We start from the raw sequence: 20295 nt of genomic DNA, 5'->3' as shown, positions 1-20295 counted from the left end.
CTGTAAATTTTCTACTTTTTGATCAAACTATTAGACGCTGCCCTATTAAATTCTGCAGTTACTTAGTATAAAATTTATTAATAAATATATGATGTGGCTATGTTAAAAACAATATATTATACATATTGATGTTTAATGTTCTACCTTAACTTGTAAGGGAGCCAGATATATTGCTCTTATCAATGACTTTGTTGGGAGCATCCTGTTGGTTCCCTTACAACCAATGGACAACTCCGCCCAAATGACTGAACTTTTCCTTTACCCAGGCAAAGACTTATCCTTCCCCTTTGACCAGCTGCTCTCCATTATTCCATTATCTCATCTCCACTGTCTGTGTTTTTAAAACATTAAAATTTTTTTGTTTAATATAGTGAGGTCACAGATAATTGTATCTACATGGTGATGGAATGTGGTAACATAGATTTGAACACTTTGCTGCGAAGGAAAAAGGTAATCAATCCACTGGAGCGCAAACTATACTGGGAAAATATGTTGGAAGCTGTTCACACAATTCATCAGCATGGTAAGTGTTAGTTTACCTTTAACATAAATGGGCAATTGTTTCTGAACCTCATTTTTAAAAAAATAACTCATTTAGTAATTGTGAGTGTTGGTATCTCATTTTAGAAACCTATTTGATTTACTATAGTTCATAGAAAATAATCAGATTGTAGTGATGTGCTACACACAGCGCTGAAATAAGGACACGCAGTCGGTAAGTCGTTTCGAGACTAGTTTATTCAAACTTCGCGGTGCTGGTATTTAAATCCCTAGCGCCCGCCCTCTCCGGGCAGAAATGACGTCAAAGGTGCATTACCAAAGTCTCTCCCCACACACTGGCTATTTGTGAGCCAGTTCGCCTGCGCAGAAAGTGGGTCGCCACATAACCCCCCCTCCAGAACCGGCGATACACCCCCCAATGTCCACAGTCTGGATCAGCCTCTGTTTGGGAGGTCTGCCTCTGCACCGCGGTGCCTGAACCTCCACCGGCTGCGCCAAGTCCACCCCCAGGGACAGGGCCTGGACAGCTGGTCTGGAGAGTGCGTCCGCCACGACGTTGTCCTTCCCCGAGACATGCTGGATGTCTGTCGTGTACTCGGAGATGTAGGACAGATGTTGCTGCTGGCAAGCCGACCAGGGATCGGACACCTTCGTGAACGTGAAGGTCAACGGTTTGTGGTCCGTGAACGCGGCGAACGGCCTGCCTTCCAAGAAGTACCTGAAATGCCAGATTGCCAGATACAGTGCCAACAGCTCCCGGTCGAAAGCACTGTACTTGAGTTCGGGTGGTCGTAGGTGCTTGCTGAAGAACGCCAGGGGTTGACAGCGCCCCTCGATGAGCTGCTCCAGTACCCCACCGACTGCTGTGTCGGATGCGTCCACCGTGAGGGCGGTCGGAACGTCTGTTCTGGGGTGCACCAGCATCGCGGCACCTGCCAAGGCTTCCTTGGCTTTAACGAAAGCGGCTGCAGCCTCCTCATCCCAAGTAATGTCCTTGCCTTTACCCGACATCAGGGTGTACAAAGGGCGCATGATACGGGCTGCTGAGGGGAGGAAACGGTGGTAGAAGTTCACCATACCAACGAACTCCTGCAGGCCTTTGACCGTGTTGGGCCGGGCAAAGTGGCGGATCGCGTCTACCTTGGCGGGCAGAGGTGTTGCTCCGTCTTTGGTAATCCTGTGGCCCAGGAAGTCGGTGGTATTGAGAACGAACTGGCATTTGGCCGGGTTGATCATGAGGCCTAAATCACTCAGGCGGGAGTAGAGCTGGCGGAGGTGGGACAGATGCTCCTGACGACTTCTGCTGGCTATAAGGATGTCGTCCAAATAGATGAACGCAAAGTCCAGGTCGCGTCCATTAGCTGCTGGAACGTCTGTGCGGCATTCTTCAGGCCGAACGGCATTCGGAGGAACTCGAACTGGCCGAACGGGGTGATGAGTGCTGTTTTGGGGATGTCTTCAGGGTGCACCGGGATTTGATGGTATCCCCGGACGAGGTCTACTTTGGAAAAGATTCTTGCCCTGCGCAGGTTTGCTGCAAAGTCGTGTATGTGTGGCACGGGGTAGCGGTCTGGAGTGGTAGCCTCGTTCAGTCTGCGGTAGTCGCCGCATGGTCTCCAACCCCTGGCTGCTTTGGGCACCATGTGCAGGGGGGAGGCCCATGGGCTGTTGGACCTCCGTATGATCCCCAATTCCTCCATCCTCTTGAACTCCTTCGCCAGGCGGAGCTTTTCTGGGGGGAGCCTTCGTGCGCGGGCGTGGAGGGGTGGTCCCTGGGTCAGAATGTGGTGCTGTACCCCGTGTCTGGGCATGGCTGCTGTGAACTGTGGTGCCAGAATCGATGGAAAGTCCACCAGGATTCTGGCGAATTCGTTGTCTGACAGCGTGATGGAGTCCAGGTATGGGGCCAGCAACTTGGCTTCACCCAGGGAGAACGTCTGGAAAGTCTCGGCATGTACCAGTCTTTTCCCTTGCAAGTCGACCAGCAGGCTGTGAGCTCGCAAGAAGTCCGCCCCCAGGAGTGGTTGGGCCACGGCGGCCAGTGTGAAGACCCACGTGAACCGGCTGGCGCCGAACTGCAGCTGCACTGTGCGGGTGCCGTAGGTCCGTATCGTGCTGCCGTTTGCGGCCCTCAGGGTGGGTCCTGGCTTCCTGTTGCAGGTGTCGTACCCCGTCGGGGGCAAAACGCTGATCTCCACTCCGGAGTCGACCAAGAAGCGGCCTCCCGACTGTTTGTCCCAGACGTACAAGAGGCTGTCCTGGTGGCCTGCCGCCGTAGTCATTAGCGGCAGCTGGCCTTGGCCCTTGCAGGGCGGGCGACAACAGCGGGCTTTTGTGCCCCACCGCTGGTGGTAGAAACACCACTGTTCACTGTCCTCCTCACTCCTGCCTCTGTGTTGTGTGCGCTCCCTTGCCAGGCCTGGTCTGGTTTGCTGTTGGGCGCGTGGCCTGGTAATCTGACCGACGGACGCCACGCTCTCCCTCTTGGCTTTCCACAGCACGTCTGCCCGGGCCGCCACCTTCCGGGGGTCACTGAAATCTGCATCGGCCAGCAGCAGATGTATGTCCCCAGGCAGTTGCTCTAGGAACGCTTGCTCGAACATGAGGCAGGGCTTGTGTCCGTCAGCCAGGGACAGCATCTCGTTTATTAATGCTGACGGCAGTCTGTCTCCCAAACCGTCCAGGTGAAGCAGGTGGGCACCCGCTCACGCCGTGAGAGGCCAAAGGTCCCAATGAGTAGCGCTTTGAATGCTTCATATTTGCCTTCTTCCGGGGGAGACTGTATGAAATCCGCAACCTGGGCGGCCGTCTCCTGGTCAAGGGCGCTCACCACGTGGTAGTAATGCGTGGAATCAGAGGATATCTGCAGAATCTGGAACTGGGTTTCTGCTTGGCTAAACCACACGCGTGGTCGCAGCGTCCAGAAAGTCGGCAGTTTGAGCGAAACTGCGTGAACAGATGAAGAGTCAGTCATCTTTGGTCCAAATCCCGTTTGGACCATCGGGGTCACCAATGTGGCAATGTGCTACACACAGCGCTGAAATAACGACACGCAGTCGGTAAGTCGTTTTGAGACTAGTTTATTCAAATTTCGCGGTGCTGGTATTTAAATCCCTAGCGCCTGCCCTCTCCGGGCGGAAATGACGTCGGAGGTGCATTACCAAAGTCTCCCCCCGCGCGCTGGCTATTTGTGAGCCAGTTCGCCTGCGCAGAAAGTGGGTTGCCACAAGATATCCTTTTCTGGTTTAGCCTCTGTTTGCATATAGATCAACATAGATGACTGTTAAAACATTTTTTCCTACCCAATGCAATAAGCATATGCAACCATTCATCTCTGTGCAACAGGTGAACATGAATCATAGTACAATGGTCTGTTTTATTATTTCATAGTGTGCTTTTACATGTTGCTGCTGCAACAAAATAATTTCCCACTCAGGATCAATAAAGTACTTAATATTATTATTTACAGCCTCGTACAAACTAATTTGTCCTGCAGTTTGGTTAGTCAATAGCGTTAGCAGAAAGTGGTATTATTATTTACTTAACTCAAACTATTATACCCAATTTAGAGAGCTTGCAGAGATCTAAATTAAATTTACTAGAGTATGCATTTTATTCAGCATGATTTATGGACATTTCAAAGTTGTTGTAAATTCATCCTTGGCTTATAAGAAAGCATTTTGTTTTTCTTTTAAGGTATTATTCATAGTGACCTGAAACCAGCTAATTTTCTGATGGTTGAGGGAATGCTGAAGTTGATAGATTTTGGCATTGCAAATGAGATACAACCAGATGTGACAAGTATTAGTAAAGATGCATTGGTAAGTATTGCAGAGTTTTACTAAGAATTTGGTGGCTTGATATTATGCAGCCATGTTTGCTAATTGAATAAAATACTAATCACTATTTGGGTTGACTACTTTAGCGGGGAGAGGTTCAATCTTGACCACTAATGCTGTTTGTAGAATTCGCACATTTTCAACATATGAGGGCATGGATTTTCTGCAGATGCTCCAATTTCTTCCATCTAAAAAAAAAAGTATGTGTTGTGAAGTTAAACAGCCATTGTAAATTTCCTCTGGAATAGGTGAGTGATAGAATCTTGGGGGGGGGGGGGGTGTTGAAGTTTGGAAGATCATGGAATTATGAGAATAAGTTGGAGTAGCATTAGTGTAGGAGTTGAGGATGCCATCGTCTACCTGCTGAACCGTGTCTACGCCTACCTGGACAAGCTGGCGAGCACTGTGAGGGTCATGTTTTTTGACTTCTCCAGTGTGTTCAACACCATCCGCCCTGCTCTGCTGGGTGAGAAACTGACAATGATGCAGGTGGATGCTTCCCTGGTGTCATAGATTATTGATTACCTGACTGGCAGACCACAGTACGTGTGCTTGCAACACTGTGTGTCAGACAGAGTAGTCAGCAGCACTGGGGCTCCACAGGGGACTATCCTGTCTCCCTTTCTGTTCACCATCTACACCTCAGACTTCAACTACTGCACAGGGTATTGCCATCTTCAAAAGATTTCTGATGACTCTGCCATAGTTGGATGCATCAGCAAGAGAGATGAGGCGGAGTACGGGGCTACGGTGGGAAACTTTGTCATATGGTGTAAGCAGAATCATCTGCGGCTTAATGTGAAAAAGACTAAGGAGCTGGTGGTGGACCTGAGAAGGGCTAAGGCACCGGTGACCCCTGTTTCCATCCAAGGGGTCAGTGTGGAGATGGTGGAGGATTACAAATACCTGGGGATATGAATCGACAATAAACTGGACTGGTCAAAGAACACTGAGGCTGTCTACAAGAAAGGTTAGAGCCGTCTCTACTTCCCAAGGAGACTGAGGTCCTTTAACATCTGCCGGATGATGCTGAGGATGTTCTACGAGTCTGTGGTGGCTAGTGCTATCATGTTTGCTGTTGTGTGCTGGGGCAGTAGGCTGAGGGTAGCAGACACCAACAGAATCAACAAACTCATTCGTAAGGCCAGTGATGTTGTGGGGGTGGAACTGGACTCTCTGACGGTGGTGTCTGAAAAGAGGATGCTGTCCAAGTTGCAAGCCATCTTGGACAATGTCTCCCATCCACTCCATAATGTACTGGTTAGGCACAGGAGTACATTCAGCCAGAGACTCATTCCACCGAGATGCAACACTGAGCGTCATAGGAAGTCATTCCTGCCTGTGGCCATCAAACTTTACAACTCCTCCCTTGGAGTGTCAGACACCCTGAGCCAATAGGCTGGTCCTGGACTTATTTCCACTTGGCATAATTTACTTATTATTATTTAATTATTTATGGTTTATATTGCTATATTTCTACACTATTCTTGGTTGGTGCGACTGTAACGAAACCCAATTTCCCTCGGGATCAATAAAGTATGTCTGTCTATAAAAATGGATGCATGGTGTTGGCTTGGAGGTACAATGGGTCTATTTCCTTGCTGTATCTCTGACTAAAATGCACAGCTTTAAAAAAAGAGAACTGAAAGAAAACTTCAGTCTAAAACAGTAACTTCCTCTTTCAGCATTGTTTGATTACTGAGCACTGCAGCACTTTCCATCCTTTTAAATTGATATTTTAGCAAGTGTTTTTACTTATGGTAATTCAAAATTATTTTTTGCATCTCAAGAAAATCTGGAATTCTATAACACAGATTTCAACCAAACAGATATCCGTATCTACTGGTTTAGAAGCATTCTCTTACCATCTATACATTACACCAACCCAAAACTTCCTCAGACCCATGCCAATGAGAAACCACTATATGAAATTGTATGGTGCATAGATTTGAGTCAATTGTAAGAAAAACAATGTACTGCAAAAACATGCAGTGCCTAGTCCATCATTGAATTATAATAGGAGATGAAATGACTGAGGTTTTCCCTTTTTGTTGGAAAGAATGTGCTGATTGTATGCTTTTAGTTAACCTGCAGGTCACTGTTGGGCAAGGTGTAGCATCTGCTTAGGCCCACCGATCAGGGTCAGATAAAGCCATGGGAGCAGATAGTGGGTGGTTGTGTGAGCAGCTGGGTCATTTCATAAGTCCTGGTTACTGTATGTGACCACTGATACCAGGCAGGCAATCTCTGAAGGCTCTTGATATTGGCTGGGGTCACCTGTCTTGTAAAGACACTGCCCAGAAGAAGGCAATGGTATTTCTGTAGAAAAATTTGCCAAGAACAATCTTGGTCATGGAAAGACTATGATAGACTATGTCATACCCACGCCACATAACAAATGAACAAATTGTTTTGCTGTTCATCTTGTCTTAAGTACACATGAATACAAAGCTGCTGCAACATTTGAAGGAATTTCACAGGAAAAGAAAGAACATTAAAAATGTGGTCATGATATGGTTTTAAGCCTGATGAGTATTCTGAGGTTGGTTCACTGATGTTCTATCTCTCTCAGGTGGGCACGTTAAATTTCATGGCACCTGAAACCATTAAGGGCATCTCCTCCAATGGTGAAAGTAGGCCTAGGTCAAAGGTAAGAACTGTTGCCTACATATTCTATTTTGAATAGTTGCACCTATGCATGTAAATATATATTTTGCTATTTGGTATGTATTGTAGTTGAAACTACTAGAAAAATTGTCCTTGTGTTTTGAAAATGAATTACTGGTTTACAATAAAAACTAAAACTTGTGAGGAATGACAAAGGAAAAGAGCTTTCTGATCTGCCACAGATCGGGACCAATGAATAAAGAATTAATGAGGATTTTGACTTAAGTGTCCATTTGGAAGAAATTGTAATGAGAGAGGGATATTAGTGAGTGGAACCTTTCTAGAATAACGAGAGGTGAAAGATTACAAAAGATTGAAAATGTTTTAAGTACAAGTGAGAAGGGAAAAATGGCAACTAGTAATCTAGGACTTGAGTAAATGTGTGCAAATTGCTGTTGCAAAGACTGGGGTAAGAACACATGGATAACTGTTACTGTGATGTGAGAAAGATGCAATGTGAGAACTGAACAGCAGATGTAATAGACTGTGCATCAGGCAGCATTGATAAACAAGTGACATTTAGGCAAGTATAAGAAGGCTGGGGTGGCCTCAAGAAGATCACTCTCATTTAACCCTTTACTTCTGGTTTGGCCAATTTTCTTTGGCAGCCACAGTATGTAAAACTAGAGAATTAAATAAATATTATACAAGTGTGAATACTGTATAGAGTTTCTAATGTGAATCAGGTTTATTATCATTGACATAAGCCATGAAATCTGTTTTGTGGCAGCAGTACAGTATAATACATTAAAAAATACTACAAGAAATGTAAAAAAAAATAGTTTGAAGGGGGTGGCTAGCATCCATGGTTCGTTTAGAATTCTAATGAAGTTGTTCTTTGAACACTGAGTGTGTGTTTTCAGGCTCCTGTATGTCCTTCCTGACTGTGCACTGGAAAAATAGATGTAAAATCTAATTACAAAAAGACACATTTAAGGAGATGTATTTAAATTCTCGACAAAAGTGCATTCCATTAGAAAATAATTGCTCTGTGCAGAATGATCCATCCGTGGTAAATTAAAGAAGTTAATGATGTATTACATTGGAAGAGAAGGGTTGGGTCTGGGATGTGCTTTGCAGCCTGGATGAGACTTTGTGTTGACAACCTTATTCAGAGGTGAAGGCGCAATTTGCAGAACCTTGGGTCAATCCACAGGAATGGATTGGTCAATTGGTCACTCAAATGAGATCAAAACAGTTGGAACCTTATTTCTGGAACCTTGGTTGAGTGAGCTAGGGCTTTTCTCTTTGGAGTGATTGAGGGATGAAAGCTGATTTGATAGAGGTGTACAGATGACAAGAGGCATGGATAGAGTGGACAGCTAATGACTTTTTCTAATGAAGTCACACCAGTAATTTTCTGTTTCCCTCAGCTCATTCCTCCATATCATTTGACCGGGTGTCCATTGCTGCCTCCTTTACAAGTCACATGGATGCCCTCTCTTGATCTGTTTCTTTCAGACAACAGCCCCTCCACTCCCATAGACAGTCCTCTCCTTACAATTTATACTGTCTTATGTTTCACACTGGCAGAGCTCTCTTCCAGCTTGATGACAGCCTCTTCTCTCCTCTATTCCAGGTATATTTAAAACAGTTTGATAGTTTTTTGACTAGCAAGGGAATCGAAGGTTACGGGAGAAGGCAATCGAACAGGGTTGGGAGAGAATAATAAACAATCCATGATCGAATGTCAGAGTAAAGTCAGAGCTCAATGGATGAATTCTATTCCTATGTCTTATGGTCTTTACAAGAAGTATATGTAGAATAATTCAAATTTCATTGTGTATTTCATTACAGATAAGTCCAAAGAGTGATGTATGGTCTCTGGGCTGCATCTTGTACTACATGACTTATGGAAAGACTCCTTTTCAACACCTTACAAACCAAATCAGCAAATTACAGGCTATTACAGACCTAAACCATGAAATTCAATTCCCTGCTATTGCAGAACAGGATCTGCTTGATGTACTGAAGGTAAGTAGTTTTCTATCAAATAATAAAAAGAAACAGAGGGCAAGTGAGCGTGGGAGAACTTGTACTGAGCAGTAGATATTTGAGCCAAAGGAAGATGCTCTATTGTTGCAGTTGTGTGGGGTGGTGATTTGGCTTTGAGTTGGTCATGAATGTAAGGGAAACCTACATATTAAACGTTCCAAAATTTAGCTGGCTGCTATTGAATCTGATGTTGTAATCTATTTACGATTTGTGGTGCAGTGAATATCAATGTGTTAACTATTTGTGAGGAAAACATTCACTGTTGAAAATTTTTCATTTCAAAGTCAAGGTCTTCATTTGTATCATGGTTTGTAATCTAGAAGTATTGTGTGGTCTCTGCTTACTGCACAAATTGAAACTTATTTCATATTGATAGAAATGCTTATTACGGAATCCAAAGGAAAGGATATCTGTTTCGGCACTACTTGAACATCCTTATGTACATCTCCAAGTTCAACAGCAATCAGGTAGGTCACACAAACAAAACTGCAAAGAGTCAATTTAATTTTGAACTCTAAGCAAAGGATGCAGATAAAAGGTGTTTTGCAAAGAAAAAAGTTTTCTTTTTATTTTAAGAGTTATGGTCTTGAAGACACTGAACTCATTATGAACCTTCAAAGAGAAATTTAAATAGAATAAAAAGAGGGGGGAGGTCTAACTAGTAGTATTTTTTATTTTGAAAAACAACTGCACCAGGTACAATAGGCTAATGTGGACTGTAAATTCAATGAATTATACATTTTAATGTAAAGACACATACAATATGTCAAAAGAAGAAACCAGGCTCAGTCATCTAACAGCATTTACTGTGGGTTTTGTCCCTGGGAGAATGCTTTCAGAAACTGTTACCAGTAGAAAATTTGAATTGGCAAGTCATCCCAAAATTTCTGAAAATTTTCAACCAATTTCATACTTCAAAAGATTTAACTTGAATAGAATGACCAATGTTTGGAATATGTGGAATCCCAAAGGCAAGTTTTCAAGAGCAGACTGAAGTGTGGAATGTATGCCTTTCCCTAAATTCCTGAAAAATGTGTGGTAAAAAGAAGACGAGTCACCAGTTATGTTCAAAGACAAATAAGGGGAACCTGTAGTTTGTATACAAAGCTAACATGCAGATAAAACAAACAATTGGAATCTGAGTTAACTTAGCAAAATTATTCTTCTGGGCATCAGTGGTTTAGTTCCACAGATTAGTTAAGCAGCAATCTAACATTATGTTCATGGAATTGGTTTTGATATTTCCCTTTTTTCAAAGAGGGGAGAGTAGAAGGATGGCATAGTGGGAACAGTTGAGGGAGAGAATGCTCTGAGTTTTCAACATTGATTACATATTCCATGAAATCTCATGGTGTTAAGTCGGCCATGGGTGAGCAAATCTTATGTGGCTGCTAGTGTATGAAAAAGTGCAAAATGTACTAAATTTGGTGAAGTATGTCATCTGTTTTAGAAGTGGCACAGTAGCACCACTGGTGAGTCAGCTGGCCAAATTCTAAAGGAGCACTACCAAACTGGACTGCATTAATGGAATAAGCTATAACCTCATCAACACTCTTGCAGCCCTTCTTCTGGAGGACTTTTGTTGTGTGGTATTACAATCATTTTCCTAAATACAGGTAGTCCCCGAGTTACGAACGTCCGACTTATGGACAACTCGTACTTACGAACCGAGGAAGGCGAACGCCGTCTGCCATTTTAAATCAGATCGCGACACTGTCCGCCATTTTAAGTCGGATCGCGACTCGACCTCGTAAAAAACAAAAACATTGCCACCTCCAGTTTAAATTCCCCCGTGGAATATTGTGGATGATCAAATACCCAAACTCAGCACAGCCCCCACTTGTCCCGTTTAGCCTGTTGTAGTGCGGTGGTCCTTAGGACCCAGCGGACCTCGGGAGCCGGTGCAGCTCGGGACCCGCCACCCGCAGTGTTTCTGTTCCATTGACAGGAAGCGATCGCGATTGAAAATAAAGTGGAAATAATAAAGCGTTTGGAAAGAGGTGAAACACCATCGGTCATTGGAAAAGCGTTAAGCTACAGTCGGTCAACGATCGGACCAATTTTAAAGGATAACGGATAAAGTGAGAATAATGGAGCATGTGAAAAGCCCTGCCCTGATGAAAGCTACAATTATTACTAAGCAACACAGTGGTTTAATTATTGGAATAGATACGTTTCTTAAGTGTTTTATATGCATAGAAAGGTAAAATGTATACTATATAGTAAGACAAACGTTTCACGAACTGATGCTAAATAATACCAGATGTACTTGTTCCGACTTACATACAAATCTGACATAAAGACGGACTCAGGAACGGAACTCGTACGTAACCCGGGGACTGCCTGTAGAACAAATTAATCACAGATGTGGCACCTCAGTGTCTGTAAGCTCACATCAACATATCCCTCAGTTTATCATTATCATTAATCAAGAGGACCAACTCTAGTTTGTTAGTGTAGAAGACCATGTCAAAGGCAGGAAAAAAACAAGTAAAAGTAAGCCTATTTAAACACCTCATTTAAAAGTTACATACATGTTTAGTTTTACTTTATTTGTAGGTATGATGCTTAGGATTTATTAGGGATGGCCTACTACTTGGACTGCAGAAAATTATATTGGGGAATTTAAAGCTTTGAAAATGGTCTTGTAAGAATTTCCAATTTTAAGTAAATTATTTATCAAGAATTGCTTCTTTATTTTAAGGAAATTAAAAGTTTGGAGATCATTTGTAGAGTTTGAGGTGTGTAAAATAATTAAGGGGTTATATTTGTGAAGATTGGACTAAGTGGACAGTAAGTCATGTTAATTAGAGGCAAAGAGAATATTGGTTGGTTATCTACTGAATAATGGATCTCTGAAATAGTTTACTACCTCTGGCCAATGCTGATTTTCTGTATGCTTTTAAAGGAAGGCTAGATGCTTTGTACAAGATACACCATTTATAAGGATCTGTTTCAGTAATCAAAGAAATTGGAGAGCAATTTTCTCTTTAATTTTAGATTGCCTGAATTTTTATCAATCAATGATTTTCAGTGTGAAACCTTTTCACAATGAGGATATTTCAAAGCACTTTAGTGGAATAGCCAATGCAGGAAGTAGGAAATGTGGAAAGGAATTTGTGTACCCCAAGCTTCAGTAAACATCCATGTTCTATTCGTCAGAATAACTGTTTGTGATGTGCATCTTCTATAGATACACATTAGAAAGGAACATCCATGATTAAAAAACCCCTCACCATTCAGGCCTTGCCCTTTTTTCGCTACTATGATTGGGTAGGAGGAGAAAGAGCTTTAGGAGTTGTAGCGCCAGGTTCAGAAACAGTTATTGCCCTACAATTATTGGGTTCCTGAGTCAGTGTGGATAACTTATTCACGAGTACTCTGCGAAGAATCAATGATCTGCAAAGCCACTTTCAAGGACACTTCATAACTCGTGATCTCAGTATTTTTAGATTCATAGAACACCATAGCAGAAAAAAGGCCTTTAGCCGATCTAATCTATACTGAACTATTAATTTGCCTCATCCCATTGACCTGTACCTGGACCATAGCCCTCCAAACCCCAGCTGTCCATGTGCGTATCTATCCAAATTTCTCTTAAATGTTGAAATACAGTATAACCTGCATACACCACTTACACTGGCAGTTCATTCCACACTCTCACCACCCTCTGGGTGAAGAAGTTCCCCCTCATATTTCCCTTAAAGATTTCACCTTTCATTCAACCCATGACCTCTAGTTGCAGTCTCACCCAATCTCAATGGGAAAAACCTACTTGTAATTTACCTCATCTATACCCCTCATAATTTTGTATACGTCTATCAAAGTGCTGGCAATATCCTTATAAATTTTCTCTGCACTCTTTCAATCTTATTGACATCTTTCCTGTAGGTAGGTGACCAAAACTGCATATAACACTCCAAACTGGGCCTCATCAATGCTTTATTCAACTTCAGCAAAGCATCCCAACTGCTGTACTCATACTTTAATTTATGAAGGCCAATGTATTAAAAACACTCTTTATGATGCTGTCTACCTCTGACACCACTTTCAAGGAATTATGAATCTGTATTCCCAGATCCCTCTGTTCTACTGCACTCAGCATCCTACTGCTCACTGTTTAAGTTGTCCCAAAGGTTTATCATCCCAAAGTACAACACTTGACACTTGTCCGCATTAAAATCCACCTGCCCCTTTTTTGTGCAGTTTGTCTTTTGGTGTTGATATGAAATTTTTATAAAATTCCATTGTATTTTTTCCTGTAACTGGCTGCAAGAAAATAAGTCTTAAGGTAGTGTCTGGTGATATTTACTGTATGTACTTCAATAATAAATTTACAATCAACATTGACACACCTCAGAAATGTGTGCTTAGCCCATTGCTGTACTCTCTACAGCCATGACTGTGAGGAGGCACAGCTCAAATGCCATCCGTAAACCTGTTGATGATGCAACCGTTGTTGGCAGAAACTCATGGTGACAAGTGGGGTCTTTTACATTCATCTGGTAGTGCTGATCAGATGCTTGTCTTATCCAAATGATAACATATCCAGTCGTGTGTTTTTCCTTTTAATACTGCATTGAAATATCAGTGTAGATATTTGCTCATTTCTTAAATGGGAATTGAGCTTAGAATCTTCTCTGATTTGAATGACATTTGTAATGTAATTGTTCATGTAAAGGTGGGTATGAGCTCTGCACAGGTACAGGATATGTTAAAAACATGAAATTTTTCAAAAATGTTTACTACTATACCTAGCATTTGAATACAAAACAATAGGAATTTGTATCTGAGTGAAGGTTATGAGCCTGAAATGCTAAAATAATTGTAGGCAGTCTGATTTGAAATTAAAGAAACAATTTTGTAAGAGGAATGTTCTGAAATTGGATTATTGAATATTTTATTTTGCACAGTAATGGAACCCAACAAGGAATCCAGAAAAGAGATGCATCACATCTTAAGTCAGTTGGTAGCTTTGAATTCACCAAACAGCATCACAAGGGCAACCAGAGTAAGTCGTATCATACATTTTATCAAATATTTTGAATTTGTGATTATTGCAATGATATTTACTTTTTAATGAACAGATAGTAGCTTGCAGTTTATTTTGAAAGAAGGGTACAAGTGCCTGGAATTCCTTGATTCCATAAGTAAAGATGCAGTGCAAATTTGAGTGCTGTAGATGTTTTGTACATTTGATTACCTTGTTGTGGCAACCAATAGGAAACTCCACTTGGATTTCCTATCACCCCAATTCATCCGGTTGCCACAACAGGTTGGCTGAAATAGCACCATTGCTCAGACTGAGAATTCACCAGTGCTTTGTTTTTCAGTTTGCACTCAATATGCCAAAAGTGAATGTAACATGTGAACTGTATTTTTTTATCACTGCTTGTATGATTCTTGTCTGTTTGGCATGAGCATCATGCACAGTATATCAAAACTATCATAAATAGAAATTTTGTGTGTTGTACCTGCATCCGACTTTCATGCTTTTTACTCAGGGTTTGTGTCATTGATTGCATATTTGATTCTGTTTCATCACTGCCAAGATGTAATGTGTTCAAAACTTGTCATGCATAACTCTTAATTCTCATTTGTTTTTAGGCCTTGTGGGAACAGTGTAACAAAGGTCATGATCTTGATGTATCTGCCTTTATGAAACCATCCCAGCACAATTTATAGCACATATGATGTATTCCTCCAAGGAAAAATGTGATCAAGCCAGAGAAAAGCAGAGTCTTTGGACTGGGCTTTGGATCTTGCAATTACAGAAACATGTGGAACTATAGAACATTGATAAGATCCTTTAGAAACTGTCATGCAGGTGTGTTGCTGCTACTGGTTTGTAAAGCCTGTTGTGTAATATCCCAACATTTTGTCTAGAAAATGTTGAATCTTTATCTGTAGTAGCAGTAGTATACAATACAGCTGATCTACAAAGGGGAAAGACTAAGGTAGCAACCACAAACTTACTAATGTTTTGAAAATGCACATATTCATGGTGTTTACAAATCTAGTAATGTATTTCAAGTGTTTCCACATCAGATTTAGAAGTTGAGGCTGAATAGAATCCATACTATTTCATTAATCTTGGAAGACCAATTGCTATTGCACTTGCCCGTTCCTTTGTAGGTTTTATGATAATTTTGGGTGAGTTCCTGTTGTTGGAGCAAAATGGGGATCATCCAAATTCTTTCTTGTACAGATACCATAGAGTACATTTCAATCTTTTTTCAGTTAGAGTTTAACACAAGCACCAGAATTACAAAAAAAAACTTCTAACGCATTGTGTTACTTTCACACTTGAAGCTTCAGAGCTGAAATTTGTTCCATTAGTTGATATTTGAACTGTTTAAAGAGAAATATTGTGCCAGTGTTTTCTTTCATGTAAGATTAATATTTGTAATGTACTTTCCAGCTAACACTATTCACAATGCTGAGTTGATCTGTAAATACTTTTGATTATGCCATTTATTAAAATTGATCTATGCTGGATATATATGTAGTTCTGTTTTTTTTTAAAAATGCTCTTGGCTCAAAGTATGTTGTGATTTAACTAATTCCAATTGTTACTAATGTACATTACCAAATTTATAAATGCAAATAAAAAACTTGCAAAAAGTGCATTGTACTTAAAACTAGCTGTCTGAGATGAATTTGTCATAAGTGTCCTGTGTAGTGGTTATAGTTTTATCTTGTAATAGTTATTCCTTGTGAAACTTGCAAGAACTGAAGATGTGATTCTGTCATTGTAGAGTTTCTTAAGTAATTTGTGGTAACTTTAAATTGATCCCTTCAGGAGACTACTTAACAAATTACTTCGCTTATGCTTTCCCTCCATTTAAATAACTGGTAATACCAGTAACTGACATTGATTGAATTTTGTAACGTAAATGTAACATTAGTAAAGAATTAACAATTTGTAGAAACATTTGCTTAAAACGATGATTTAATTCTGTTTTGAAAGATTCCCTATTGCTGTGAGCAGTTTATTTTGCACTTAAAGGTGTAAATTGATAGCTAAAATAGTCATACTTCAAATAAAACAATCAGCTATTTCCTTTTGCTTGAGCGTTTCACTTATGGTTATGCAGCAAGGAAAGAGGCCTTTCAGTCCAATTGGTCCATGCCAACCAAAATGCCCTATCAAAACTAGTCCTGTTTTGCTAGTGTTTGGTGCATAACCTAAATCTTTCCAATCCATTTAACTGTCCAACTGCCTCTGGCAGCTCATTCCATATGTACCTCGGGGGTGGGGGGGGAGGTGTCTGTCTGTCATTGCCTCTCCGATTCTTCTTAAATCTTTCCCCTCCTCAGATTAAATCTATACCCTCTAGTTCTTGATTTCCTCAATGCTGAGAAAAAGACTGAATGCATTCATCCTGTCTATGCCCCTCATAATTTTATACACCTCTATAAGCTCCAAGGAATAAAGTCCTAGCCTGTCCAGTCTCTTCCCAAAACTCAGTCCCTCAAGTACTGTAACATCCTTGTGAATTCTTTCTGCCCCCTTTCTGGTTAATACAGCATGGTTACCAAAACTGAACAAAATACTCCAGGTGTGTCCTCACCAATGTCCTTATGATGGTGCCATGACTTAACAACTTTTATACTTCTGACTGATGAATGCCAGCCTGTCTGCTATAAATTGCCTTCACCACCCTGTCTACTTGTGACTCCACTTTTAGCTAACACTGAAGATGTACAATGGATAATGTAGATGAATTCTAGAATTGAGGTTAAAATTTGAAATTGAGGTAACATTTAACAGTGTATCCTGACAAATATTGGCATAAAACAGAAATCATTTCCAATTTCCTGAATGGGGTGAAGTACTTTGTGGCTAATTTATTGTGACAGTGGATGAATAATTTTTTCCATTTTTGAGACCACCAACAGGTGGTCACAATCTGGACACAATCTCAATGGCTGTCCACTCAGCTTTAGAACACTTAGACATGAATCAGGCTGCTGTTTCAGTTTTAGCCCAGTGTTCAACATATTCATTCTCTCAGCGCTAATCAACTAAAGAGATAAACGTGGATTTTAGGAAGGTGCAGGCTGACCACTCCTCACTGCACATAAACAGTTCCTCCATGGAGAGAGTTCGGTGCACTAAGAATCTGGCAATGCACATAATGGACAATCTCACCTGGTTCCTCCTCAATACCATCTCTTTGGCAGTAAGGCACAGCAGCATCTCCACTTCCTGAGGAGATCGAAGCGAGCGGGGTTCTACTACCTGCCCTACTCAATCTAACCAACTGCGTCACTGTCTGATATGGGAATTGCAAGACATCTCACTGCAAGACCCTACGAATATTGCAAGGGCTACTATAGGATTGGGGTCTCTCTTCCATCCATCAGAGATATTTATCAGGAGTGCTGCAGAATAGCTTTTTGATTATGTATACTGGAGCATCATGTAGTAATAATGAAGTAAAGCTATCTATCTGGCTGTTTAACTCGCTCAGCTAGTTAACATTTTAACATGCTGAAATTTGAGAAGGATTGATTTGTTTTTACACAATTTTTAGTTTTTTTCTTGTAGGAAAGTTATTTTGCAATGATACTCAAAACCAGAGACTAGCTTAATTTTGGGACAGACAACAGAGCTTTAAATTGCATCATCCTTTTAAAAACTTGTATAATTTGCATTTGAAATTGGTCATTGTTTGCATTTATGCAAGTAAACTATTAAAAGTCCAACGCGAATCGCTGGAAAGCATGTTATAGACCTGGAATGATTCTCTGTGCGAAGGCCTGGTTCCTAATGTGAGTTTCAGTATGCTGTTTGAACAATCCAGACAGACTGGAAGGCAGGGTGCCGGGTGAGGTTGGATTGCTCTGGGTGCCGAGCCAATTTGGAGAGGTCGAGAATGGCTTTTCAGGCAGCGAAATCTAGGCCTGGAGCAATTTGCCACAGTGGTGCCAGGTCCTAGTGTGAAGTTCTGACAATTTCAACAGAGGGACTCCTCTGTCTGCAGTGCTAGGGCTGTGAGACTGCCCCCGGCTGCTGTGCTTTGTGTCTGCAAACTTTGCAGCAATTTGCCCCACTAATATGATGAACTGAATACTGAAGCTTTGTGGCTGCTCCAGCGATTTTGATCTAAGCTGTCAATTTGGTTCAGAATGCTGTTGTTGTTTGCTTCTATTGTTTGCATGTTTTTTTGCATTTTATCTCTTTCTCTGTGGACTCTTGGGGTGTTTTTTAATTGTTTTTTTTGGGTTCCTTGTTTTACAACTGCCTGTAAGCAAACAAATCTCAAGGTTGTATAATTTATACACTCATTGATAATAAATGCACTTTGAATCTTTGAAAATTACTTGTCCAAAAAATGATCGACTGAACTCCTGCTTGCTATGTAGTCTATCCAAATTGCCTCACATCCTAATTACAATAGTTAAAACTGTACTTTGAATCAGATTTCAAAGCAAATTTTCAACCCATTAATTTTTTTAATTCATTATCGATTTTTCAACATCTGGGCATTATTACCTTGAGAAGATGAATCCCAATCTGGAAACCCTGCAGTTTCTCCTACTTTATTGTTGGGGAAGGAGTTCCAGGCTATAATTTCTTTTGACTTAAGGCACCTAAGGAAAGTTGCCTTTTTAGGTTGCATTTGAAGAAACAGGGTATTAAGCTGTTCTCTAGTCATAGATCAAATCCTTGGTCCAGCCTAGGTTTGACAGCTATTTGAGACTATTGAGTTGACAAGACCATTTATAGGTAGGTTGTCAGTCAAATCACTGTTTCAGAATTAAGTCTGGAATTGATTTTGGAGAGGAGCCAGTGAGGAAAAATGAAAGGCTAATATGAGCGTAAGTGATTCAACTAAACACGAATAATAAGTAGTTTTATGTATTCCCACATAGTTAATATATGATGGTATAAAATAATAGTTATCAACACAAATAGAATTTAGTTTGTGCTTGATTGGAGTGTGCCCATGAATAATTTTTACCTGGATGATGCCCAGTGATGTATAATAGCAGAGGCTGGCCTGCGCTCTCCTGTAATATGAGGTTAGCATCCCCATCCCTCTGATTTCTTTTTTCAGAAAAGCTGTACTTTATGCTGTAATTTTGCATCATAAATCTGATCTGCTTTCTTTTGTTGAAGAAATAAATTGATGTTAAATTTCTGAAAATATCCTCATTGTTGCTTTTGCATATGCCCTGGCATTATAAAATTTGGTCCATACTGTCTTTCTTTCTTTTGAGAAGTCAATTTTATGAGTACAAGACAATCCGGTAAGGGATGGCAGTTTTCTCTAAAAAGCAATCCTTTCCTTATGGAGTTCACAGGGTTGTTTTTTTTTTGGTTGGAGGTTCTTGAGATCATCTGCTATGAAAGAGGCCATGGAAAATGGAAGAAAACTTTGCTTGCACAAGCACTTCTTATGTACTTCAACTATTAAAATAGCCCTGGGTATCATGCAACAAGTAAATTAATGAAAAACTGGGGAAGTTTAAAATGCAATTTTCAAAAGCATGTTGAAAGAATTACGGATCTCAGAAGTTATAGCTGGGTAAGCAAGGACTTCCAAATAAACAACCAATGCATTTTGCTATTGGTATGTTGAACAGAGGTTGCCAAGCTTTTGATCATGAGCATCAGTTTTTTTTGTAGGCCAGAACTATTTATTGCATCGAGTGGCAGGCAGGAGTTGGAGTTCACACTATAATATGGAATAATGAGAAAATGTAATAGCACACACGGCTGTGAGAGAGACTGCAAAAGGGGTTATGTTGTCAGTTTGATTGTGAAGAATGGGGAAAAAATGAAGTATTTAGATTGAGGAGGTTTACATTGAGCCAAGATATGAGTTGAACTGCACAAAGATATTGCTCTTTTAATTATAACATCACATTATGGTTAAATACATTATTATTTAAGATTTAAGATTGTTTGTTGTCATTTTTCAGTACATAATTGTAAAAGAGGACAAAATGATTGTTACTCTGGATCCAAAGCAGAATTTAAAATACGAGGTGTGATTGATAATTTTGTGGCCTACGGTAGAAGGAGTCAATTTTAGAAAACCTAGCACATTTATTTTTCAACATAATCCCCTCCTACAATTACACACTTAGTCCAGCAGTCGTGGAGCATATGGATCTTGGACCTCCAGAAAGTGTTCACAGATGAGTGATTGATAGGTTTGTGGCCTAAGGTAGAAGGAGATGAGTTATACAGCTCTTGTTACATGCACATGCAGTTTAACTTTTTGAGTGCAGAAAGTTTGAAGTTAATAACTCATCTCCTACTGTAGGCCACAAACTT

General features: G+C 40.9%; 2 protein-coding genes across 2 annotated transcripts in view; one reads left to right on the top strand and one right to left on the bottom strand.

The window, feature by feature from the left end:
* The window catches only part of ttk (ttk protein kinase), a 61015-nt gene extending 44985 nt beyond the window's left edge, over nucleotides 1–16030 (top strand). The window contains exons 17-23 of the mRNA XM_073056426.1: nucleotides 372–523; nucleotides 4198–4322; nucleotides 6913–6990; nucleotides 8805–8981; nucleotides 9379–9469; nucleotides 13916–14013; nucleotides 14610–16030. Of these exons, the coding sequence (XP_072912527.1) occupies nucleotides 372–523; nucleotides 4198–4322; nucleotides 6913–6990; nucleotides 8805–8981; nucleotides 9379–9469; nucleotides 13916–14013; nucleotides 14610–14687 (799 nt within the window). The 3' untranslated portion in view covers nucleotides 14688–16030. The remainder of the gene's footprint in view (nucleotides 1–371; nucleotides 524–4197; nucleotides 4323–6912; nucleotides 6991–8804; nucleotides 8982–9378; nucleotides 9470–13915; nucleotides 14014–14609) is intronic.
* Nucleotides 1–20295, bottom strand: part of LOC140733296 (SH3 domain-binding glutamic acid-rich-like protein 3) — a 234651-nt gene that overhangs the window by 171361 nt on the left and 42995 nt on the right. The gene's annotated exons all lie outside the window — the stretch shown is intronic.

Source organism: Hemitrygon akajei, chromosome 9 (genome assembly GCF_048418815.1).
Source record: "Hemitrygon akajei chromosome 9, sHemAka1.3, whole genome shotgun sequence".
NCBI classification, from domain to species: Eukaryota; Metazoa; Chordata; class Chondrichthyes; order Myliobatiformes; family Dasyatidae; genus Hemitrygon; species Hemitrygon akajei.
Note: the sequence above shows the minus strand (reverse complement) of the source record. Positions and strands in the feature narration are given on the sequence as shown.